The 13,599-nt window shown below is 47.7% G+C and overlaps 2 protein-coding genes across 3 annotated transcripts; one reads left to right on the top strand and one right to left on the bottom strand.

Moving 5' to 3' along the window:
* Positions 1-2,456: 2,456 nt before the first annotated feature.
* Positions 2,457-4,245, bottom strand: LOC118578005 (uncharacterized protein D806_0078-like). Its single transcript, XM_036178619.1, has 3 exons — positions 4,230-4,245; positions 3,399-4,101; positions 2,457-2,827 (listed from the first exon to the last, which is right to left on the bottom strand). The coding sequence occupies exons 1-3, from the start codon at positions 4,243-4,245 to the stop codon at positions 2,656-2,658; spliced, it is 891 nt and encodes a 296-aa protein (XP_036034512.1). The 3' UTR covers positions 2,457-2,655.
* Pdik1l (PDLIM1 interacting kinase 1 like) lies at positions 3,465-12,872 on the top strand. 2 transcript variants are annotated; one of them, XM_036179466.1, is made up of 3 exons: positions 3,465-3,676; positions 6,611-6,912; positions 11,113-12,872. In XM_036179466.1, exons 2-3 carry the CDS (start codon positions 6,628-6,630, stop codon positions 11,851-11,853), a joined length of 1,026 nt encoding a protein of 341 aa, XP_036035359.1. In that variant the 5' UTR covers positions 3,465-3,676; positions 6,611-6,627; the 3' UTR covers positions 11,854-12,872. The 2 variants fall into 2 exon arrangements, with proteins under 2 accessions (XP_036035359.1, XP_036035358.1); XM_036179465.1 differs by lacking the exon at positions 3,465-3,676 and adding an exon at positions 4,043-4,137.
* The last annotated feature ends 727 nt before the right edge of the window (positions 12,873-13,599 follow it).

The raw sequence follows: 13,599 nt of genomic DNA, 5'->3' as shown, positions 1-13,599 counted from the left end.
TGTCTCGAAAAACAACAACAACAACAACAAAATCTCTTATCCCTCACTCGAGTACCTAGGTAAAGGTGGGGGCTGGTCCTCCACAGTACACCACATGCATAATTGGTGCTTTCAGAGGTTAGAAGGTACTGGATCCCTAGGAACTGGAGTTACAGATGGTTGTGAGCCACCATGTAGGTGGGAACTGAACCTGGGTCCTCTGCAAAAGCAACAAGTGCTCTTAAACACTGAGCCATCTCCCCCAACCCCACTTTTGTTGTTGTTGTTTTTGGTTTTTTCAAGACAGGGTTTCTCTGTGTAGCTTTGCGCCTTTCCTGGAACTCACATGGTCTGGCCTCGAACTCACAGAGATCCGCGTGGCTCTGCCTCCCGAGTGTGCGCCACTTTGTTGTTTTGAGACAGGTTTCACTGTATAGCCTGGCTGGCCCTGAACTCACAGATCTGCTGCCTCTGCCTCCAAAGTATTGAGATTAAAGGCATATGCCACCACGGCTGGCCTTAGAACACTTATTCTTCTTCTTCTTTTTTTTTTTTTAACAATACAAATGCTTTATTTAATAGTTGCAGGTCATCGTGGGCCAAGTGTTGGATATCCAGAACCCAGCAGCAAGGTCAGCGCAACCTCCAGCCTCTCTGACTCCAATAGGGAGAGCACATCACCCTCTCGATCGAACGGGGCCTGACATTTTGGATGATAGAGCGGCTGGTGTCATCCATAAATTCCACGCACACCTTCATGCACTGTCCCTTCGAGCCGGTCCTGCCCAGCACTTTGGTTACCCTAGCCAGCTTAATGGGTTGCACTGGACTCGTGTCCATGATGGCGAGGATCTGGCGGAGAGGTAGAATACTTATTCTTATTTTATGTTATTACTATTATTTTCCAGACAGGGTTTCTCTGTTGCAAAATATTTGTTTAACCATGCAAAGATGTGTCACATTTGTTTATGTTGCAGAATAACTGTTTAACTACGTAAAGATGTCTGCCTGTTTTACCTTGCCTGCCTAAGGCACCTGATTGGTCTAATAAAAAGCTGAGCTGGGTGGTGGTGGCGCACGCCTGTAATCCCAGCACTTGGGAGGCAGAGGCAGGTGGATTTCTGTGAGTTCGAGGCCAGCCTGGTCTACAAAGCGAGTTCCAGGACAGCTTCCAAAGCTACAGAGAAACCCTGTCTCGGAAAAAAAAAACAAAAACAAAAAAACAAACAAAAAGCTGAACAGCCAATAGCAAGGGAAGAGGTGTAGGCAGGAATTCTAGGCAGGGAGAATAAGTAGGGGGAGGAATTTAGGCTCAGGAGAAGAAAGAAGAGAAACTAGGGAGACTCCAGAGGCTAGCCAGCCAGACATGGAAGAAAGTAGGACACACAGAATGAGAGGTAAAAAGCCCAGAGGCACAACGTAGATGAATAGAAACAGGTTAAATTAGACAAGCTAGTGGGACAAGCCCAAGCTAAGGCCGAGCTTTCATAATTTATAATAAGTCTCTGTGTCATTATTTGGAAGCTGACTGGCAGCCCAAAGGAAATTCCAACTACACTCTGTAGCAAGCTTTCTTGCCAGACTGGTGTGATAGTTCAGCAATTTAAGGCACTGGACACATGCACCTGGTGACCTGAGTTCAATCCCTGGAATCCACTCCAAGGTTGCAGGAGAGCATGGACTCCACAAAGTTGTCCTCTGATTTCCAGATATACATCATCATACAAACACACATACATACATTTTTTTAAAGGCTGGCCAGCACACCTTTAATAACAGCACTCAGGAGGAAGAGGCAGGTGGATCTCTGTGAGTTCAAGGCCAGCTTGGTCTACAGAGTACATTTAAGGCAGGCTAGAGCTACAAAGCGAGACCCTGCCTCAAAAAATAACAAAGGTGCAGAAGAATGTGGAGTGATTCTTCCTATATTGGGTTGATGATAGGCCTTTTAAAAGTTTAAAACATAAGTAACTGTGTTTATCATTCACACTGAAGATGGCACACTGTAAAACATGGTCTCCTAGTTAGCTTCAGCTGTCAGCTGGACAGCTCAGTTGAAGGTCTGCCTCCTTCAGACTGGCCTGTGAGCATGTCTGGGGGAGGGAGGGGTTCTGCATTGCTCATTAATGACAAAGGAGGGTTTACCTCCCTGTGGGCAGTGCTATTCCTAGGCTGGCCCTTAGGAAGGCAGCTGAACTATGACCTGGAGCTAGTGGGTAGGTAGCCTTCCCCTGGGGTTTCTTCCCCTAGTTCCTGCCCTGACTTCCCTCAGTGATGAATTTGTGACCCTAACCCTAACCCTGCAAACTTAAGTTAAACCAACCCTTCCCTCCTCTAAGGTTTTTTTTGTTTTGTTTTGTTTTGTTTTGTTTTGTGGAGACAGGGTTTCTCTGTGTAGCTTTGTGCCTTTCCTGGTACTCGCTTGGTAGACCAGGCTGGCCTCGAACTCACAGAGATCCGCCTGGCTCTGCCTCCCGAGTGCTGGGATTACAGGCGTGCGCCACCACCGGCCGGCGGTTTTGGTCTTTTGGTCAATGTTTTGTTTTGTTTTTTTAAATCACAGCAAAAGGAAAATAGCTAGAACAGGTATGTCCCTTGGAGTTCGTGACATTTAATGACTGCAGTGAACAGAAGGACTACTCTGACCGAGACAACTCTTCCTATTCCGTCCTTCTGTCACACTGGTAGCCGCTGTCGACAGAGCTGCCCATGCCCAGCTGCTTTCCAGGGCAGGAAACAAGTCCTGAGTGACGTCAGCATTCCCAGCAAACTGGTGGACACCAGTACCAGAATGGCACTCAGGACAAACTCTCCGGAGGTCGTTACACCAAAGGCAGGGACGGGTTTTCTAGAAAGACACCATTTGGTCAAAGGTAGCAGAAGTCGGCTTTCTCTCCTGTGAAAGCGGGGTCAGCATTAAAACCTTTACTTGTGGAGTTTGGTTCCGATTATATAAAAAGTTGCCCAGTTCCCAAATACTAGTCCCATAAACAGAAGACTGAGAAAATCACTGGAGCGCAGTAACAGATTCTAACCGTGCCTTACAGCGCAATGGGCGCAGAATCAGCCTCATTTGCAAACAGTAGGTGCAGAATAATAAAAGAATGGGCGTCTCTGGCAGATGCTTACTGCATCTGTGTAACTAACAGGCCGGCCAATTGGTTCTGGACTCCGAGTGACTGCCAGCCTGATGGTAGAGCTCAGGCCGACTGCTGCCCGGACATGATTGGCGGCTGTTGGGGGGATTTGAAAGGCCGAAGTGCCCATGGTCCAGAGGACTGCATTCAATCCTGGTCCGTGGCGACTTGTCTCGTGTCATTGCACCCTCCGACCCTAGTTCAGGCTTGCAAGGCGGGGCGCCGCAGCCAGGTGGGCCGCGCCCTCTCTCCCTCACCCAGCAGGACAACCCCGATCCTCACCGCCGGGAACAATGAGGTTCCGGCTTCTTTAAGGGAGATACCACCGCGCAGGTGGGGCAGGGGACGGCGTCCTCCCAGATGCTCGCACTCAGTCCCGCGTCGCCGCCTGGGCCACTGCGCCGCCCGCAAACACGGCGAGGTAACTCGGACAGAAGGTGCAATCTCCCAGCACCGACCGCATCACCCCGCGGGCCCGACGCCCAGTCCCGCCACCCGCAAGGAAGATGTGCCGGGCATCCGGCCGCAGCGAACCCTGCACTCCAGCCCGGCGCCGCTCGGTAGGTCGGCAGGGGACCGGGAGGGCAGCCCGCGGCCGGGCACGTGCACCGCCGGCCCGGGACAGTGGCCACAGCTTCCCACGAAGTCCCGGGACTTGCGCCTGCTGGGGCAGAGGGCGACCGTCCCCTGCCGCCACCCCTGCGGGCCAGGGCATCGGTGGTGCGCCCTGCAGCGCGCCCACCGCCGGCTCGGCTCGGCTCTCTGCACAGCGCGGGGCTCCGGAGCCCAGGAAGAGCCGGCGCGCGCAGGGGAGGCGCTCGCCCAGCAGGCGGCGCTCGGCGGCGCACGCGCGCTCCGGACAGCCGGAGGGGGCGGGGCCCGGCGCGAGGGGGTGTGTCCGCGCACCACGGGGGCGCGCGCCGGCTTCTGACTGGAGGCCGCGGCAGCCGAGGCGCGAGCTGCCCGATAATGGCGGCCTGCAGAGCTCATGGGAGGGAGAAGCGGCGGCCGCTGCCCTGAGGTAAACCTGGCCCTTCGCCGTGGCACGGATGCCCTGCAGTCAGAACCGACCTCCCTGCATGCGCCTCTGTCCCCTGCAGGCCTGTCACAGACCTCTCAGCGGAGTCATCCCCGGGAAGGCCCCGCGCTGCCCCGGCCAGCGGCCGGGACTGCGGCCTCCGTTCCCGCCCGGGCCACTCCCGGCTACCGGCCCCTAGTCTGCAGCCTCAGGGAGTCGAAGCGGCTGTGGAGCCCGCGGACGGGCCACGGGGGGTCCCCCCGGGGCTGCGGGGGACCGGCGCCGGGAGTGATCTGGCTGCTGGGGCAGGGAGCGCGGCCTGAGCCTCCGCCGCGCCGGAGCACCGCCGGCCTCGCTGGCTCCGCTCCCCGGCACCAGCAGGTGCATGCCCCGGCGGGCCGTGCCCGGCACCCGGGAGCGGAGCCAGCAGGAGGGGCCGTCGTAAGGCACGCGGGGTGGCGGAGGATGCTTCCCGGGGCCGTCCTCCCTCCAGGGTCCCAGGGACGCGATGGACACCTTCCTCCCGTGTCCCGGAAGGTGCCCCTCTCGCGGGGCAGCGGCGCCAGTGGGAGGGAAGGGACTGCTGCCCAGGAAAGAGCCGCTTGGGAGCGCCGGGGAGCTGGCGATCGGCGCCGAGCGGGGCGGCGGGGCGGCGGGGCGGCGGGTCCTCCTGCGGCAGGAAATCTGACATTAGGAAATGGTCAGAACTTGGAGGATAGGCGAGCAGTGAAAGGAAGTGTAGCGCTCAGGGCAGTCCCCAGACGCGGTCATTTTCTTTTCAATCTGGCCCCCCGGGAACTTAAAGTGGCTGCTCCCGGAGCCCCAGCTTCCAGCCTCAGCCGCTTTTTGTTTCTCCGATTGTGCGATGTAAGTAGAGTCTCGGGTCACTGCCCCTGCCCGTGGTGGCAGTGGGCAAGGGGGCCTCTGAGCAGTCGGGGAGCACACTGCCCACTCTCCATTCCGAAGAACATGCTCTCAAGGGCCCGTGCTCCAGCTTGCCTGTAAATGACCGAGTTGGAACGGCAAAGAACCTTTGTCAGGAGTCCCTATGATGTATAAGACGCTGCTCCGCCGTGGCAACAATGACCTGGAATTAAATAGCTATGTCAACCGATAATGTAAAGGTAGTTCTGTTCTAAACAGCTTACGTCGTCATTTTAGGGAACGGTTCTCCTACAAAAACTTTGTGTTTGTTTTGTGAAAAATAAATAACCAAACATGCGGCAGCATGCCTATAACCCCAGTATTTGGAAAGTGGAGGCAGGGGGATCAACCTCTGCTACGTAGTGAGTTCCAGGCTAGCCTGAGCTATTGGAGACACTGTCTCAAATGAAACAAAAGTGATCTTGTTCACTTGCAGTCCGTAAGCGTAAGTCAGGTGTTTGTATTTCTGTGGGGGATTTTTGCATTTCACTGTTTTTATTACCTTTCATATGTGTGTCAACCTTAAGGAGATGTAGATACATTTCATCTTTTTTTTCATGATCAGTAAATTAAAATGTTGAATTTTGGGTTTATTGTTTTTTGAGACAGGGTTTCTCTGTGTAGCTCTGTCTCTCCTGGAACTCCCTATGTAGACCAGATTGGCCTTGAACTCAGGGATCTGCCTGCCTCTGCCTCCTGAGTGCTCAGATTAAAGCCAGAGTGCTTGGATTAAAGGCTTGAGCCACTACCACCTAATGTTGGGTTTATTTTTAACAGAGACATGCTCCAGCAGTTCCTATAAGAAGCAGTCTAGTTTAGTGGTTTAAATCATGGCTATCTGAGCCAAAGAGCTGTCTGGCCACTGGCTTTTCATTTACCTTCTCTGTTTTAATTCCTCACTTCTAAAATGAGCATTACTATCCCTTACTACACAGATTATGGTTAAGGATTAAATGAACTTAATATAAAGTAGCCAGGTGTCACACACCTGTAATCCCATCATTCCAGAGACAGGGGCAGCCAGGGCTGTTGAGATGGTTCAGTGGGTAAAGTTATTAGTTATTAGCCAAGCCTTACAACATGAGTTCAATTCCTGGGACCCACATGGTAGGAGGAGAGAACTGACTCCTACATAGTGTCCTCTGACTTCCACAAAGCCACATCCATGAGTACAAAATATGTAATACAACTTTTAAAAAGTGAAAGCCATCTTGAGCTACATAATAGCAAGCTCCTGTCTTTTAAAAAAGGACTGGATGCAGGGCATGGTGGCCCAAGTCTTTAATCCGAGCACTGGGGAAGCGGAGGTAGGCTTATCTCTGTGAGTTGGAGGCCAGCCAGGGTTACACAGTGAGACCTTGTCCAAAGAGAGGGTGGGTGGGTGGAGCCTGGAAAGAGAGTTCAGTGGATAAAGCATTGCCTAGTCAGTATGAGGAACTAAGTTTGGATCCACAGAGCCCATGTAAAGCCAGATGTCCTACATTGAGATGGGAGGCAGAAACAGCCAATAGGTACACCTCATTTCAACAGAGAACTTTGTTGATTTTTCCAGAAACCTCGACCTTGAAGATGGTGAGTAGCCAGCCAAAGTACGATCTAATACGGGAGGTAGGCCGAGGTAGTTACGGTGTTGTGTATGAAGCAGTCATCAGAAAGACCTCTGCAAGAGTAGCAGTGAAGAAAATCCGATGCCACGCACCTGAAAATGTTGAACTAGCCCTTCGAGAGTTCTGGGCACTAAGCAGTATCAAGAGCCAGCACCCAAATGTGATTCACTTGGAAGAGTGCATTCTGCAAAAAGATGGGATGGTGCAAAAGATGTCCCACGGCTCTAATTCTTCCCTTTATTTACAGGTATGTGTCACTGGATAGGAAATGGACGTAATATTGGTCAGCAAGAGGAAATGAAAGGTGTCAGATGGACCTCTCCCTTAGAATGCAGGTGTTTTATGGCTAGGTGCAGACAGATCTCTTCAGAGGATAGAGGAGGTATTTGCTGTAAGCTTGTGCTACACATACCTAAAAATAACATAAGCCACCTGTTATGCCTGGTATTTGCCAGTCTGCGTAGGAATGGAATGAGATGGGAACTAGAGAGTTTTTGAGACTAGCATCAAAGTTCAGTTCCTGGAAACCAGTTCTTTTGAAAATAAACACAGAAGACAAGGGAAGACACCATAGTCAGTAACAACTCCACCCATAGGTCACCGGACTTCTCTTTTTTAGAAGGCATAGGTCTAAACATGAGAAGCCCCAGATGAGTATATTGACACACGCCAATAATCCTAGGACTTGGAAGGCGGAGGCAGGAGGCTCGGGAGTTTAAGACCAGACTCACCTGTGCATCAAGTTCAAGACATGCCTAGACTGAATCATGAGTTCCAGGACAAGTTGTCCTCTAACCTCCACATCTGCACGGTGTCATGCACACATGTAAGCACTAAACACACATAAAATAATAAGTGTAATTTAACAATTAAAAGATAATAACAATAAAAGTGTTTTATGTTGTTGAAAAGGCTCAGAGGGTAAAGGAGCTTGTTGCCAAGTCTGATAACCTGAGTTCAATTCCCAGGTCCCACATGGTAGAGAAAGGGAGTGGACTCCTGAAAGTTGTTGTCTTACCTCCACGAGTTTGCTGTAGCGCCCACACATACACAAAATAAATAACTTAAAAGTTTTTAAAAACTGTCTTCCTTATTGTCTACCTTTCTAAAAGTATTTAAGTTGCCATGATAAAAAAAAAAATTGGAGCAAGGCAGTGGTGGAGCTCACCTTCAATCCCAGCACTTGGGAAGCAGAGGCAAGCGGATGTAGAGAATGAGTGCCAGGACTGCTACACTGCAGAGAAACTCTGTCTCGGAAAAGATTGGAAACTTTCCTCTTCTTTTTGCCAGTGCTAGAGACTGAGCCTAGGTTTTGGGGCATACTACGTAAACTACATTCCATCCTAACCGTTGTCGACTTTGCATTGAGTTTTAGAGATAAAGGAATACAGTCCCTGTGGATGGAAAGTGCAGATGTTAGCACATTTGGTTTAGTGTGGAGTCCAGATCTAGCAACTGTAACAAGAATTAGGTATTGTTAGCGCACGCCTTTAATCCCAGCACTCGGGAAGCAGAGGCAGGCAGATCTCTGAGTTCGAGGCCAGCCTGGGCTACAGAGGGAGATCCAGGAAAGGCGCAAAGCTACACAGAGAAACCCTGTCTCAAAAAAACAAAAAACATAAAACAAAAAACAAAAAAACCCCAAAAAAAGAATTAGGTATTGTTTAGTACTTCGAGGTCTTAAGATAGGAAGTACCAGAGTTGACCAGGTGATTTTCATATTTAAATTGCCTTTCTTAGTCAATCTCATCCACTCTTTAAAGCCGTATAGACCTGTATTTGATTTATGTCACTTTCTGTTATCAGAATGACTTGAAATAAATAATCCATCTTTCCTAGTAGCTATTTGAGCATTGTCAAAGAAGAGGAGATGCTGAAACAAGATTTGGCCATAAGAACTCAGAAATAGGTACCTGTGTTGAAATAAAATTGTCTTTTCTGTGGAGTTATAAGTTAGCCAGATTTTCCTTTATTTATTCATTTATTTTTGAGACAGTCTCACTGGGTAGCCCTGGCTAACCTGGAACTCAATATGTAAACCAGGTTGGCCTCACACTTACAGAGATCCACCTGTTTCTAGCTCTGAGTGCTGTTATTAAAGACATGTACTACTTCACCTAGCATAGCTGACCATATATTTTTCAATAGAATTGTATCTAAAGAATACACAAATCTATAATGTAACTAGAAAATTCCTGTGCATGGTCTTTATTATCTGTACATATTCTCATTTTTTCCATATGTTTTTCTAGATATATTCTTCCTTGTTTTCAGTTGGAATCATTAAATCAGTTCCTGATAGCTAAAATCCTTATCCAAGAGAAAATGTAGAGCAGTTACAAGGGCTCAGTTTCAAGCATAAGGACTATGCAGCCTCCAGTCTGTGTCTTTCAGACTAGTGGTGTGGGTGGTGTAGGAACACATAACAGGGAATCTGATATATCTTGTGGCTTAAGAGTTATGAACTGACCAGGTGTGGTGCACATAATCCTGACACATATGAGGCTGAGGAAGGATTATCATGAGTTAAAAGCCAGCCTGGGCTACATATAGAGTTCAAGGTCAGCCTGAGGTACAGAGTGAGACCCTATCTAAGGAGTTAAAAAAGAACTATTTAAAATTTAGAGAGTCTTAACAATCATTATCTAGATAAGTGGGTGAGAGCTATACATTTCCCTTCTTGCTGGCCAGTATTATGTGCACCTCTACGCCTGCCTTATGAACTACTCTTTGAGTCCTGGGATTCTGCATCACACAAAGCTATTTATTAAGTTTGCATTTTAAGGAAAGACTGAAAACTGAAGTCAGTTAGAAACAGTACACATGGGGGCTGGAGAGATGGCTCAGTGGTTAAGAGCACTGACTGCTCTTCCAGAGGACCTGGGTTCAATTCCCAGCACCCACATGACAGTCTGTTAGCTACCATTCCAGGGCATCCTCACACACACATACCTGCACATAAAATAAAAACGAACCTTAAAAAAAAGAGACAGTGCACATGTGTTTCATTCTCTTTGCACACCATGCTAAAAGGAGACCCTGCAGGCCATTGCCACGGGAGACAGAATGACCAGAAGCAGTAATAATTAACTGAAATATAAACTTATCAGTTACTCATTCTTCACCAGCTCAACTCTGATCTTCCCCTTTTCGGCCCAATCTAAAAAGACACCATAGAACAAATGATTTAAAAGCAACATTCCTCTGTATTTTAGTCTTTTCATGAAGCGATGTGCTAAAAGGTGGTAGAACTGACCTATGTAGAAATTTAGTGTGTATTCATTTGGAACAAAGGTGGCATCCTGAGGCACTGGAAACCATTTTTTAAAATGCATGTCTAAAAGTGCTAATGAAATAAAATATTTCCAAGGTTTCCAGTTAAAGCTGGAGGCTGGGGCTGGACTCACCTCAGTGCAGAGCAGAGCATCCTAACCCTTCCACTCATGACCTCTCCCCAGAGAAACATGTGCATGACCCTGGGTGTGTAGGTGTGTACCACAGATCTACAAATAAATATGTACTGGTAATGAATCCTAAATAACTTCATTTTAAAGCAATCCTTTGGTACACATATAATTTTACCTTTTATTAAAGTAGGAAACAAATTAACACACAATGTGAATGTGCCTGCTTATTTCTATGTAAAGAGTTAAAAGCTTGGGCTAGCAAGATGGCTCAGTGGGTACAGACACTTGGCTGCAGGCCTGTCAACCTGCACTTCATCCTCAGGGTTACCCTCTGACTTTGTGTGTGTGTGTGTGTGTGTGTGTGTGTGTGTGTCTGTGTGTGTGTGTGTGTGTGTGTGTGTGTGTGTGTGTGTGTGTGTACTCTAGCAGCCAGTGTTCTTAACTGCCGAGCCAGACCTTGTTTGTTTGTTTGTTTGTTTGTTTGTTTGTTTTTCAAGACAGAGTTTTTCTGTGTAACTGTGGCTGTCCTCAAACTCTCAGAGATTCAGCCTTCCTCTGTCTCCTGAGTGCTGGGATTAAAGGGGTGCACCACCACTCCCTTTTTTTAAAAAAAAGATGTATAGCCAAGTGTGGTGGCACATGTCTTTAATCACAGCACTGGGGAGGCAGAGGCAGGCAGATCTCAGAATTCAAGGTCAGCCTGGTCTACAAAGCAAGTTCCAGGACAACCAGGGCTACACAGAGGAACCATGTCTTGAAAAAAAATAAACAAACAAAAAACAAAAGATTTATTAATTTTTAATTATGTTTGGTTGGGGGTGATATATGTGTCAGTGCAGGTGCCCTCAGAGGCCAGAAAAGTATTGAATTCCCCTGGAGCTATTGTTGAGGCAGTTGTGAGCCACTGACACAGGTGCTGAGGACCTGAACTCCGCTCCTCTGAGGGCAGTAAGCTCATAGCCACGGAGCTGTATTTCCTGCCCCTTTTAACCTTCCTATAGTCAAAATCTGTAACAACTTCTCCTCCTCCCTCTTCACAGCTTGTAGAGACTTCATTAAAAGGAGAAATTGCCTTTGATCCCAGAAGCGCCTATTATTTGTGGTTTGTGATGGATTTTTGTGACGGAGGAGACATGAATGAGTATCTGTTATCCAGGAAGCCCAATCGAAAGACTAACACCAGCTTTATGCTTCAGCTCAGCAGTGCTCTGGCTTTCTTGCACAAAAACCAGATCATCCACCGAGACCTGAAGCCTGATAACATCCTGATTTCTCAAAGCAGGTTGGATACCAGTGACTTGGAACCTACACTGAAAGTGGCCGATTTTGGTCTAAGTAAAGTGTGTTCAGCATCTGGGCAGAACCCGGAAGAACCTGTCAGCGTAAACAAGTGTTTCCTTTCGACCGCATGTGGAACAGATTTCTACATGGCTCCCGAAGTATGGGAAGGACACTATACAGCCAAGGCTGACATTTTTGCTCTGGGAATTATCATCTGGGCAATGCTGGAGAGGATCACCTTCATAGACACAGAGACAAAGAAGGAGCTCCTAGGGAGCTATGTAAAGCAGGGGACCGAAATCGTGCCTGTTGGGGAGGCACTTCTGGAAAATCCCAAGATGGAACTTCTCATCCCTGTGAAGAAAAAGTCTATGAACGGGCGAATGAAGCAACTGATCAAGGAGATGCTGGCTGCAAACCCTCAGGATCGGCCAGATGCGTTTGAACTAGAACTCAGATTAGTCCAAATTGCATTTAAAGACAGCAGCTGGGAAACGTGACCTCCTGCTTGCAGGCATCTTAGATGACGTGCTGCTTCTGATTCAACAGTGATTCGACATTATGTGGCCGCAAAGAAGACGGAAGTTAGACTCCACTCTCAAGGGTTTAGGTTTTATTGTGGGGTAATTTTTTTTCTCTCGTTTTTTCTTACTCCGTGCAGGCCATTTTATTGTATGTTTTGAATGTGTATTACCAATGTGGGTGTAAAAAAATTTTTTTTATGATCATTGGTAAAAGTTTGGCAGAAAAAATTCTCTTAAGAGCCAAGCAGAGAAGAAAGTCCAATTTTCTGGAAATATGTCTTTGAGTATTTTAGACATTCCTTGTCAGTATTAGGCATTTCCATGGAAGAAGAGGTTTGCATGCTGGTAATGCGACCTTTGAAGCTTTGTAAAGGAAACATATATGTATATATTTATGTATATGTAAGTATGTGAATGTGTGCATTTTGCATTCCACATGAAGAAAATGCCACTTCTGTTTAAATTATTTGATAGAGGTTTGGGTTTTTGATGTTTGCTGGTGAAATTGATGAAAACTACACAAAACCACCTTCATCTTCCCCTGCCCCTCCCGCTACTGGAAACATGCTAAGGGTATTTGTTCCTTGTTTTCCTTTCTTTTCCCAGTACACGTCTCTTTTTAAAGGCACCATTTTGAAGGGTCTAAAATGGCTGATTAAACGTAATTGAAGCTCAACTGTCCAAGGTGCTGGAGTACGTCTGAGCTCTCCAGGGCCCTGTAGCTCTTCGAGTTGAATTAGTCAGTCAGTCACATGGTAGAAGGTCGGCAAGGATGCTGATGCCTCAGTCAGACCTCTAGGTAACTGAGTGTTTGTTTAATTAAACCACTGCATTGGGACGTTGTGTGCGCTTAAGCATCGGCCGTGACCTGAGGATGGTATTCTTCTGTTCTAAAAACATTGCTTCACACGACTGTAATACTTGGTGTATTAATTTTGAGTTTTAAGACTTGGTGGTGCACGCCTGTAATCCCAGCACTTGGGAGGCAGAGCCAGGTGGATCTCTGTGAGTTCGAGGCCAGCCTGGGCTACCAAGTGAGTTCCAGGAAAGGCGCAAAGCTACACAGAGAAATCCTGTTTTGAAAAACAAACAAACAAACAACAACAAAAAAAGACTTGTACTAAGTCTCAGCATAAAGTTGAAGAAACCAAATGAGCTAACCCTCGAATTACTGGCCCTGATGTGGCTTCCTGTTGGATCACTGGAGTCCCTGTCACTTTGGCACTGATGCTGTTTTCTCTTGTCTCCTGTGAGACAATAATGGGACCGGTAATAAATATTGGTTGCTTTTTTCCAAAGTGAGAGATGTTGCATACAGAGTTTGGCAAATGGATAAAATTCTATGCCATCAACTGCTTTTCAAGTAGAAAACTTGTCAGTTTCATGTGGTCACCTGGCATTGTCTGTGAGAAAACAAGAGACTCCTAACTCCTGAAGTGAAATTCTAACTGCATGCTTGTCTCCAGAGTGTTCATGCTAATGCAGGAAACTGAAGAAAAGAGTCTTTCCTGAGCTAGAGTACCAGTCTCTGAGATGAATCAGAGCCTGCCCTTTATCTAGATGCAGCTTTATGAAGCACTAGACCCCACTTCCGGGGCTGGGGTAGAACCTTGGGCCTTGGGCATGTTAGGGAAGCAGTCTGACACTGACCCCTCTGGGATCTTTATAAAGCACTAAGATGCAAAAGTCAAGAGCTCCAGCATATTGCCATTATCAGCAGGT

The sequence above is a fragment of the Onychomys torridus genome, chromosome 2 (genome assembly GCF_903995425.1).
Source record: "Onychomys torridus chromosome 2, mOncTor1.1, whole genome shotgun sequence".
Lineage (NCBI taxonomy): Eukaryota > Metazoa > Chordata > Mammalia > Rodentia > Cricetidae > Onychomys > Onychomys torridus.
This window is presented reverse-complemented; position numbering and strand designations above follow the sequence as displayed.